At 48.7% G+C, this 12,020-nt stretch overlaps 1 protein-coding gene across 1 annotated transcript in view; it reads left to right on the top strand.

The window, feature by feature from the left end:
• The window catches only part of TSPEAR (thrombospondin type laminin G domain and EAR repeats), a 60,057-nt gene extending 51,805 nt beyond the window's left edge, over positions 1-8,252 (top strand). Inside the window, exons 9-11 of the mRNA XM_066365904.1 lie at positions 2,588-2,775; positions 4,884-4,985; positions 7,808-8,252. Of these exons, the coding sequence (XP_066222001.1) occupies positions 2,588-2,775; positions 4,884-4,985; positions 7,808-7,961 (444 nt within the window). The 3' untranslated portion in view covers positions 7,962-8,252. The remainder of the gene's footprint in view (positions 1-2,587; positions 2,776-4,883; positions 4,986-7,807) is intronic.
• The last annotated feature ends 3,768 nt before the right edge of the window (positions 8,253-12,020 follow it).

Raw genomic sequence — 12,020 nt, forward strand, 5'->3', positions numbered from 1 at the left:
AACCCAGCTTAGGGGCCCCCAAGAATGTTCTGAGAGACCAGACTTGAAAGCTGGGCGGAAGCAGGCAACGTCGCCCTCTGCTGGGCATGGAGAAAACACGGCCCATCGGCCCAGAGTTTGTTCTTTGCATTTACAAGGTGCCGGCCAGATTTGGCCAGCCAGGCACCAGACAGGCAGGGACCAGGAGACAGGCCCAGCAGTCTGTCCTGAATTTACAAGCAGAGAAGTGACCTCCCAGGAGGTAACTGACACAGCCAGGGAGGGAAGTCAATGTAAAGAGAAACAGAGCTGCTTCCCACCTGGCTGGGCAAGGAGGGATGAGGGGGGCGAGTCCCAGCCAAGACCCATCAGGACGACCTGGTTCAGCCCAGAGATCACCTGCCCCCACCCTGTTTCTGCTGGAAACTCATCCTGTCACTTTTATCTGAAAACGAGTTTATTTTACCTTCATTTTTGAAGGATTATGTTCACTGGTTGTTGAACTCTGCTGTCGACTATTTTGAAGACTTTTCTGCTGAGGCTGAGTTCGACGTTTCCAGTGAGAAGTCAGAGTTGCTCATCCCCCTGGGTTTGGCGGTGTGCTCTCCAGCTGCTCTTAAGATCTCTTGATCTTCATTTTTAGCTGCTTGAAGATGAGGTGTCTGGGTGTGGCTTTTTAGATTTGTTCTGCTTTGGGTTCTCTGATCCTCGTGTCTTGGTGTTTTTAATCAAATTTGGAAAAATTTTAGCCTTATTTATTTGAATGGGTTTTTTTCTGCCTCATTCCTTTTTCCTTTCCTCTATGACTCCAGTGACATGGAGGTGACGCTTCATTCCATTCCCCCACAGGTCACTGAGATGCGTTTGCTTTTATTATCATCTATTTTTACCTTTGTGTGCTTCAGCTAGGAAACTCTCTGTTGGTCTGTCTTCTGGCTCACTGATGCTTTGTTCTGGACTGTGGCTCTCAGACCCATGCAATACATTAGTGGGTATAGAGACTATGCTTTCAATTATAGGGTTTCTATTTGGCTCCTTTTAGAGTTTTCATAGCTCTCCAAGTTCTCCTCTCACTGCTCACTACATTCAGACTTCCCTGTGGGTCCTGGTTATCATTATAGTCTCTGCTAACTCCCATGTGAGCACTGTGTTAGCCTGTTTCTATTTGCCATCCCTTCTCCCGATAACAGGTCTGCTGCTTAATCCTCTGGCCGGTCCTTTTAGCCTCTCAACTGCAGTCTGTCTCAGGGTCCCTGGACCTTTGCTCCATGTGTACAACTCAGAAGCCAGGCAAGGACTTGAGAGAAGTTCATATGGAGATAGGAGGCCCTTATGTGGCTCTCCCCTTCCTCGGACAGTCCCTTCTGTTTCCAGACAATCTGCAAACCCCAAACTCTTGCCTCAACTCCTCTGTCCAACCAGCCTGCCATGTCCACTCAAATGCCATGCCTATGTGCTCCGGGACCAGGAATGTCCTCAGGGGAGATGTTCAGAGGTCACATCCCTCCAGGTTCTGCCTGTCCTTGGCCCTTCTCCTTCAAACAGTTTTGAGTTTTAAGTACCACCACCAGAACATAGTCAGTCTAAGGTAAGCCTCTCTATATGTGTCAAAAGCTGGGAGTCAGGAGGCAAAACATTTAAGGACCATTTCTATGCCAAGTCTATCACCCATACTTCTGCTACCCTTACCAGTGTAGGGGATAGTGAGGTCAACTCAATCCCTTCCTGCTCACATGGGAGCTGAGACCCTAGCAGCCTCCATATGCTGTGCTTTGGGCCCCCAGTGAGCATTTATATACTCTTGCACCAGCCACAGGCCCCTGTCACAGGGTGCTGCCATGGCCTCGCTCTGGCCTGTTATGCTATGTGGTCACCCACCGGACCTCTCCCTGTGCCTGCCCTTTGTTCCCCAGGAGAATATCTCCCTCATTTCTGCCCCTGCCATCTCTCTTTCGGGCTCAGGCCAGGGTCTGGGTCTGGATTCCTCTGGTCCTCTCTTCCTCATGCACTGAAACCACCATTACCCCAAGATGCTGGCCATAAACTAGACACAAGCTTCCTCTTCTTGGACCACACAAGCAAATCAGCTCATACAGCTCAAGACCTGGGGCAAAGGCTACACAGCAGGAGAATCTCAGGCAGGGACAACTCATTGTAAGAAACACAACAGGTACCTAGAGGTTGCTTCAGAGTTCAGGGCCATATTAGAGGAATTAGGGAGGGCTCCCTGAAAGAGGTGTTGTAGCAGTTGGACCTTGAAGCAAAGGCAGCACTGGGACTTGGGGGAGTGGGCAACACAGATGCAGTCACCTCGGATGGAGCAGTTCAGGTACAGTTGCAATTGACGTTCATGTTCATGAAAGGAAGGAGAAATAATGAGCCTGGGAAATTAAGCAAAGCCAGGCTTAGGGAGCAGGGACCCTGCCAGACATGCTTGGGTGTGTGTGTGTGTGTGTGTGTGTGTGTGTGTGTGTGTGTGTGTGAGAGAGAGAGAGAGAGAGAGAGAGAGAGAGAGAGAGAGAGAGAGATGTTGCCTCATGGTGGCACTTGGCTGTTATCTCAGTCTCTGTTCGTGAGAGCGCTCTACCCTCGTCTCATTCTCTCTCAGACATTTGGTGCTGCAGACTGGGAAGTTTTCCGTATTGGAGACAGGATCTTTCTCGCTGTCGCCAACAGTCACAGCTATGATGTGGAAATGCAAGTGCAGAATGACTCCTATGTCATCAACTCAGTCATCTATGAGCTGAATGTCACTGCACAGACATTCATCAAGTTCCAGGAGATCCCGACCTGCAGGTACAGCTGAGCTGGTAACGGACTGGAAGGGTGAGCAAGGAGGGTTGGGAACAGCGTCAGACCTGCTCGCTATAGGCTTTCCCACTGCGCTCCCCACGGAGCCCACCCTGAGAAGGCAGTACGCCAGAGCCTCATGAGTGGTCCCCAAAGCCATACGCAGTGGCTGCCAACACGAAAGACTGCCTGCATCCCTTGCAGGTGTGATGTGGCCTCACTCCTATATGTTGCAAACCTTCTCCAGGGCCAGTTGAGTGGTTTTGTGGCTCATGTTTATAATCTTTGCTCTAATTCCTTAGAAACAGTATGGTTTGTTTAGTGGTTTTTATTAAATTCACCATTACCACAAGTAATTTTAGAACAGTTCATCACCTAGAAAATAAACCCCCTACCTTTAACTGTCACCCCTCCCCACACCCCCAGCCCCTGGCACCACCATGTGGCTTCCTGTCCCTGTGGATCCCCTATGGTGGACAGTCATATGAAAGAACATGTGTCATGCCTCATTCCTTGTATGGCCACATGGTATGCATCATATGGACAGACCACGTTTCTCTCACCCAATCGTCCATTGATGGACATGTGAGCATATCCATCTTTTGACCAAGTGCTATGGTTTTAAAGAATAAAAATAAACTTCAAATGATAGGGTAACTACCGTTATGCGGCTTTGGAGGAGACAGGAAGCCATGCTGCACGCCCTGGTTATACCACACCGGCTTCTGCTGTGCACAGTCTAGGCAATGGTAGTCTTTGCTGTGTGCATCTTTTCCCTGGGTCTTGGTTGCAGAACCCAGTTGTGATAGGAACAATGTACATGGAATGACACAGCTGTCCCTGACCAGGGTTTTGTGGCACAGGCCGCTCCTCAGCATAGCTATGGCTACCACTCTGAGGTCAAATCATAAGTAGCCATGGTTAGAAGTGGCCAAGAGGTGATCCTGGCCAGTGGAAGAAGGAAGGATTGAGCAGCCCCAGGGTCCCTGATGGCCTTAGCTGTGTGGCTGCAGCCTCCGTTGCTTCATCTGTAAACTGGGCACAGGACCTGTGATCATCAGAGAGGTGATGGTGGACCCCAGGCTGATGGACTGGAGGGGGGGCTCCTCAAGGAATAGTATTCTGGGGAGTTCTTCCAGGAAGCTACTTGTCAGATCCCTCAGAACTGACCATGTCTGCGCACAGACTCACCTGTAACAGAATCAGGATATTCTCAGCTAAGACAGAATGCAGCATGTTGGTTTGCAACAGGAAACATGGGTTCTAAGTTTAGGAAACCATTTCTATGTGGGCCCCTGACTGGTGTCAGGGGTGGGGGCAATGGCAAATGGGTGACCTCATGGTCCATGTCCTCAAGTTTCTACTGGTGCTGCATGCCCTTGGGAAACGACCCTGAGTTTGGTACTTTCCTGATTATTTCAATCTCTTCAAAGTGAAAGACTTTATACCCATTTCATAGCAGCACCTTTCACACTTACAACCCAAGTGTCCATCGACAGATAGAGGGATAAACAAATGTAGTCTGTCCACACGATAGAACAGTGTTCAGCCTTAAAAGGAGTGAAATTCTGATCCATGCTCTACATGAAGAAACCTGGAGGACAACATGCTGAGTGAAATAAGCCAGACCCAAAAGGACAAGTACTGTGATTCCACTCAGGAGTCACATCCATAGGACAGAACATGGACGGTGGTGCCAAGGGCCGGGCCCGGGGGTGGGGAGTTAGCATTTAAGGGATGAGCTTTCAGTTGGGGAAGAGGAAAAGTTCTGGAGATGGATGGTGGTGATGGCTGCACAACAGTGTGAATGCAACTAATGCCACTGAGCTGTGCACTTAAACATGGTTAGGATAGTAAATTTTATGTTATATGTATTTTACCACAATTTAAAAAAATTCTTAAATTGAAGTGAATGACTAAACTTCCGTGTGGCTGAGAAAATTCCCCCTCATGCCCACCCCTCCACTCTGGATTTGGGGTGGCCTGGGCCCTGAGTCCTAGGCTTAGGAGAACAGGCTGGAAACCAGCACCGAGCTCTGACCATACCTTGGTCTCCATGTCCTTACGTCTGCCCCTAACATTGGCCCCCTAATGTCTGTCCCTTGCTCCTGCAGTGCTCTGGATTGGGAGTTCTTCTCAGTGGGAGAAGATTACTTTTTAGTGGTTGCCAACTCCTTCGACGGAAATACCTTCTCAGTAAACAGTATTATTTACAGGTAAAGACCTGCTGAAAGCCCCACCATTCTCCCTACCTGGTTCTCCTGAGGTAGACTCCCCTTCCCTGCCTGTAACCAGACTCAGAGTGAATGACAGCCTTGAGCTCCCTGGGTCGCGTGGCACTGGGCGCACCCAAGTGCCAGCCAAGTCAGGGTCATGCCCCTGGGGTGAGCCAGGTAACCTGTAGTCATGCTGATGCTCATGACTTTGGAGTCTGGTTGGATGTAGTATGCAGACACAGTAATTTGAGAGTTATTGGTATTTTATTCTATTAAATTTTCTCACCCAGAACTCTGAGGGGTCGGTCACTCTGCTTATCACCTGACCCCAGTAACAGTTATGCTTCACTGGGCACTGTGGCATCTTTGCTCCGTTCACTTCTGGATGGTGTTCCCATACGTAAGCACAACACCTGGGGTTCTTCATTTCCATCACCAGCTGCTTTTCATGAGCATTTCTGTGTCTAGCCACCAACCTACTAATCAATTCTGACCATTTTCTGGGGCAGAGTCTTGCAGCAGTTCTAAGAACACAACTGCCTCTGTGAATAAAAGCAACATTCCCTCTTTACTTCTCATGTTTTTACCATTTCTCTAGTTTTCTCAGTTAGCTAGGACTTCCAGAACTATTTTGAACCGTTTTGCCTGTTGCCAGCCATGCCGTCCCGCCGGTTGATGAGAGCAGGCTCAGTGTCACAGGGTTATCATGTTGAGTCCAAGCAGTCCCTGTGGCCTGCCTCCCTTACTCTGATGGTGCAGTGACTTAGGAGAGGTTTCCTCGAATTCCTTGGAGGAATGCCACCTGAGAATATGTAATTACTTAACATGCCACTGGCTACCAATTGTTTAGCTGTGATTTAAGAGTTTTGCATTTTTAATAGGAAATGAAATTGCTCTGTGGTTTTCTTTGGGGGCCTGACCTTGACCCAGTTTGAAGTAGAGCCTAACTTCATAGGTATGCACCACAGAGTTCCCACCCACACCTCTGGGCTGGGGTAGTTTTAGTAGTTGGATTTATCTACTTCCTTTACGACTTGGTTAAATATAGTTCTAAAGCCATCTGGGCTGAGTCCCTTTGTACCGACTCTTGAGCAACCTGTCCAGTTTCTCCGTTGGTCATTGTTGGTATAATCAGGTCTTCCATCTCTTCTTGAGACAATTTTGGTCATCTATGTTTGACTAGAAAAATCAAATTTTTTGGCTTTCTAATTTATTGCTGCAGAATTTTTAACATGACAACAGTGATTTTAAAATTCATATAGAAGAATAAATTTTCAAAGATGGCCAAGAAGAACTTGAAAAAATAAGAAAAGTGAAGGAGTCTCTGACAACATATAAGTAAAACAGTGTAGTTTTTGCAGAAGTAGACAAATCTGTCAGTGGGATAGAATACAGTTCGGAAGAAAGCCGATAATGTATGGCCATTTGATGTGATAAATGTTGTATTTCAACATTTTCCATTTCCATTTTCAATGAGAAAATGATGGATTACTTAATAAAATAATTTTTATATAATTTTCTGTCCATCTAGAAGAAAACAAAACTATATTCCTGCTTCATGTTATATAGAAAAATAAGTTTTATGAGAATTAAGCATCTAAATGTAAAAAAATTAAGCAACAGAAATATTAGAAAAAAAGCTAGGATCATTTTTTTATAACCTCAAAATTATACAAAAAGACATGGAGATTTCCTTAAAGAAGGCTAGAAACAGGTCACCAGGCTGACTACCTAAATTTAAAAGTTCTAAACAGAAAAAGCAGTCCTATTCAAAATCAAAAGACAAACCATTTACCACACATATGACAGAAAAGGAGACCCTACTTTAAAAAAAAGATTATTTTTAATTCAGAAAAATAGACAAATATATATGATCAAGAATTTTCAGAGGAAAAAAAGAAAGATGTAAATAAATATAGTAGAAAGTGTTTTTCCTCAAAGCACAAAGATGACACATGTTTTTTCCTTCATCCTTTTGAAAGTGGTGTGTGGAAGGGGGAGGTGATGCTAGCTAGCCTTTTCCCATCAGGATAAGAATTGCCCCAGGCTTTCTGGAAAGTCATCTGGGAAAATATTAAATTAAAACTACTCATGCCTTTGATCCAGGCGCCCTGCTGTGAGAACGCCACCTTACAAAAATAGAATCACCTGTCGATAAATCCTTTTTAAAGGCAAAACCTAGAAACCGCTGACTGTGTGAGCAGTGGGCCATGGGCCAGGTTTGGGATCTGAACTTGGAGGTGGAGCACAGGGCAGAGCAGTGTGCTGGGAGGGCTTCCGTCACTGAGGGGTAGGGGTGCCATACCCATGAAGTGGTAGGTCTATGTTTGAGGGTATGTGCCTCAATGTCAACTGTGAGCCCAGGAGTGGGAGGTGTCAGCTCCCTACAGTTAACCCATTGCAGCTGCCAGGACCCTCCCTGCCATTTCCCTCATCTCCATTCCCCCAACCCCCTCCCCCCCCCCCCCGGCTTTGGGGCTGTCCTATGGGCACTCTGGGCTAGGGATAGGTTCCTGGGCAGATAGGAGGAGCTGCAAAATTGTGGACAGGGCAGGTTCCTTCTTCCAGACCTCAGTTTCCCCCTTTGCAGGCTCCTAATCCAGCTCTGAGATTTCTAACCAGGCAGCTGTGCAGCCTGGGGACACGTGGCCCCTCCATGCTGTGTACATGGGAGAGACAGGCGGAGGCCTGGAGAGAGCACAGGCGTCCAGGATACAAACTGGGTAGGGTGGGAGCCCCGGGGGAGTGAGCGGCTTCTCCCCTCCCTGCAGGCAACCTGGCACAGACTGCCCATCCCCAAGGCTGACGCATCTCTCCCACAGGTGGCAGGGGTATGAAGGCTTCGTGGCTGTGCACAGCCTCCCGACCTTTGGCTGCAGGGACTGGGAGGCCTTCCGCACCACGGCCGGCTCTTACCTCGTCTACTCCAGTGCCAAGGAACCCCTCTCCCGGGTGCTGAAGCTTAGGATGGGGTGATGGACTCCAGACCCCCAGGAACAGGATCCAGCTCGTTGCACCCCAGAATCCCACCCAGGAAGCCCCGGAACCTCTAGGGGATGATCCCGGGCAGCGTCACTTCCAGAGCTGCCATCTCACTGTTCCTGGCTCTCCTCTAATCAGTCTGTCACCTTTCTGGCCTGGTAGCTGTCATAGCCAGATCGCAGTGGCTTGTTGGGGGTTCAGGTGGAAACCAATGCTTCCCTGAATGTCTGGGTGCCCTGCAAGGAGTTCTCTTTAAAGGAAAAGTTCATACAATTTTTTACCTCATGAGCAGAAGCCTGGTTACCAGCCCTCGGCATCGACTTGCAGCTGGCCTAGCCGCTCGACCCCTGTTGGCGAACCCAGATGGGGAACAGGCTTAATGCTGTTCTATATATTCATACCAGCTATTTATTATATTTTGTCTACACGGAAATATATTTATGACACTCTTTACAATGAGCACGGCTGCGTCTGCATGTTTCTGGCAAGGCCTCGACTCTTGGTGAGCCTGTCCCAGGGCCTTGCTTTGCCACCAAAGCGGGACATGCCCTCAGGTCCCTAGTCACCAGTGCAGATGGAGGACACGTCTTCTATGCAGGGAGCTTCTTCCTCTGGCCTCAGTTTATCTATGACAGCAGGAGGGTAGTGCGGCTGGTTGGTATGCAGAATGGAGTTGGACTGCCTCCTGGGGGCCAGCGCCTGCTCAGCTCCCCGTCTAATGTCCCAGACCCAACACCAGGTGGGGCCCTCCTGCTTCCCTGGGATGGCTGCTGGGGTGAACAGGACACTGCTCTGAAAACCTGGAGGGGGAGGAGGGTAGGTGCCAGCGCCACCCTCTGGGGTGGGAAGGAAATGCTCTGTGCCAGAGGCTTTGCTGGCAAGGCCTGTGGGGTCTTCATAGAGCCAGGGGACCACCAGCACTGGCAAAGCTAGGTCTATTTCGTTGCTTACGTCGGCCTGCTCTGGGAGACTGACTGCCCTGTGGAAGGAGGTGGGAGTCAGAGCTCAGCGGCAAGAAGGCCGCCCGCTTAGCTGAACACTCTGCTGTTTCTGCTTAAACCTCTTAGTGATTTTTTTCCCCAAGACCACACGGCCAGGGGCACAGTGCAGCCCCACCAGCCGGAGTCTTGGCTCCCGGGGTCAGTTCCACAGGAGGACAGGGCAGGCCCCACTGCCCAGGAGTCCTACACCAAGGATGCCACTCCTCAGTCCAGTCAGATTGGGGATTTCCCGACTCTAAGCAAGACCCTCTTGATTTCCAAAGGCTGAGAGATTTTTCTAGAACCTCCTTCATGCCCGTTTGTGCTCCCCATGCCTTGGGGTTGACCTTAGATAAGGATGTCCCCTCCCAAGGAAGAACGGCAAAGGGTGGGGGTGGGGGGCAAAGAGGAAGGACTGGGGCCAGGCCAGGGAATTTGTGAAAGAGAAGTCCTGGTGTGGACATCTTTCCACCTCCCACATAGACACTCAGTATTTTGGAGAAAGAAGATCTGCCCCTTACTCCAAGAGCCCCCATGCTTTCACCATCTGTGAACCTGGCCGTGTCCCTGCCCTGGGCAGCCAGAGGCCCCACAGTGTTGGGGTCCGGGAGGGAGGTTGTGGTGATGGACCTAGATCCACCGGTCCAGGGAGAGTGGGCCAAGGGTGCAGAGAAAGTGCAGGATAACAGGTAAACTTGCATCGCAGAGAAACAGTGATGCTTTTTTATATATTCCAACTGTTGCATAGAGCCCTGGTCAGCAAACTGCGGCTCACAAGCCACATGTAGCTCTTTGGCCCCTTGAGTGTGGCTCTTCCAAAAATACCACATGCAGGCGCTACCTCGATAAGGAATGTACCTACCTATATAGTTTAAGTTTAAAAAATTTAGCTCTCAAAAGAAATTTCAATCGTTGTACTGTTGATATTTGGCTCTGTTGACTAATGAGTTTGTCGACCACCGGATAGAGGGTTCCCTAAAGGAGTGCTTATTGTTTATCTGAAATTCAAATCCAAGCCGGGGTTCTTTGCTTTGATTGGCTCATTAGGCCTACTTTCCTTGAGAGGGGGAGGGGGATAAGCCACACTTCTTAGGGTCTGCTGGGGGGAGCTGATTTTAAGTTGGATTTGAGGCAGGGCCTGAGCAGCCCATGAGAAGGGGACAAAATGATGATCACAGCCCAAGTGGGCCTGCAGGGTCAGTGGGGAATAGTGGCCCATCATTGTGGGGCTTATTCCACAGAAGCACTCCCAAAAGCAGGGTGCCCACCTAGGCCAGGAGTACCGTGGGGGCCTCTGAGACCCCAGCCTTCATGCCTGGACGATTCCTTTATGAGATTTTGGGGGTGGCTTTGGATGTGGTAGACACTGAAGTCAGTAGACCTGGAAAAGCAGATGGCCCTCTGTCTGCAATGTGGAGGCCTCACTTGACCAGAACAAAAGACTGGCTTCCAGAGCCAGAGGGCTTCTCCAGCAGACGCCCTCAGACTGGAGCGGCACCATCAGCTCCCCCAGATGCCCCACCCCGCCAGCCACCACAGAGTTGGGGCCCAGCAGTCCCCACCATCGCCTGCCCCAATTCCTCATGTCTCTGCTTTCTTGCTGCTGGTGCCACTTCCTGGAGGGCACAAGGTTCAAACAGGCCACGGGTAAGGCACTCGAGCATCACAAGTTTAGTCTCACCTGCCACTTCCCAATCCCCGAGCCTCAGTTTACCCTAGGGGGAGGGGCAACCTGGCCCTGACCCCCAAGCACCCACCCTTCACAGCTTCTCTCTCATTGGGTAACCCAGACGTCCAGTTTTCTCTCTGCCCTGAGGGTGTCACTACTGGGTCTGTCTTGCCGTGGGGAAGAGGAGGACTGGGGCCAGGGAGGAAGGAGGCAGACACCAGCGCTGCCTGCACCGCGCACACCCGTGGAGCCACCATGGCCTGCCCAGGGCTTCCTCAGCAATCAGATGATGCCACCTCATCCTTGGCATGCTAGCCAGTCTTGGTTCTACTGGGTGGAAACAAAACCATAAATCAAGACTTGTTTAAATTATGAATGCAAACAGGAGGGGGGGAAATGCAGAGAACATGAAAATATTTACATCTGTTAAAGTAAGGCCTTCTGGTTTTTGTCCTGCTGATGTGGCATACGATTTCGTGTGAGTTTGCATGCCATTTGATGTGCCACATTCTTGTTCTTTTGACAAGTGTGTTGTCATTCCTTGTGGTCATGGTCCCAACTCTGCTGATCTGGTCGCCTTTGTTACCCCACAGGGATTCTTTTCAATACTCTTCACTATGATAAATAATGCTGTAAAAACGTCTTTCGTCTTTGTACACATTGCTCTTTTCTTTGGGTAGCTTCTTCAAGGTCATTTTTCTGGAGAAATATGCACACACACATGCACACACATTCCACATGCACACACATACATACAGGCCAGTCAAAATCCCAAAGCTTTCCCTTTTAATTAAAAAGTTAAATTTAATTAATAAAGATGAAAGCATCTCAAAGAATTTACAGGCAAAAATACTTCAAAAAATATGAGGGAAAGCTTGGCTTTCAGGTATTAAATTATACTATAATAGAATTAATTCAACTTGGTATTGGCATAATTTGGAAAAAATTAAATTATGTATATTGGAAAGCAAATGATTCTAGAAAAGATTTTTTTTTCCTGTTTGGAGAAAATCCTTCTAAAGGTAAAAACCATGGAAGGAAATGGAAAGGGAAAAGTATATAAAGGGAAGATATAAATGATAGATAGATCCTTATATGTCTGTCAAATATATAATGTTATATTGAGATATAAGTAAAGGTGACATCTCAGCACAGACTGATGATGCTATTGGCATATGCAGGACTAGAGTCATTCAAACGTCAGTACTCAAGGTCTGGGGAGCTCTAACAAATTAATGGAAACACGGTGCCCTACACAGGCCCGGGGGCAAAGGTCATGAGCAAACATTCACAACAGAGGAAATTCCAATGATAAGAACAGACAAATTCTGGGGAGTTACACCCACAAGTCACGAGTGAATGTCACAACAGCAGGCAACCCTGGGGCCAGCAGCTGTGGTAACC

The sequence above is a fragment of the Saccopteryx leptura genome, chromosome 2 (genome assembly GCF_036850995.1).
Source record: "Saccopteryx leptura isolate mSacLep1 chromosome 2, mSacLep1_pri_phased_curated, whole genome shotgun sequence".
In the NCBI taxonomy this organism is placed as follows: domain Eukaryota; kingdom Metazoa; phylum Chordata; class Mammalia; order Chiroptera; family Emballonuridae; genus Saccopteryx; species Saccopteryx leptura.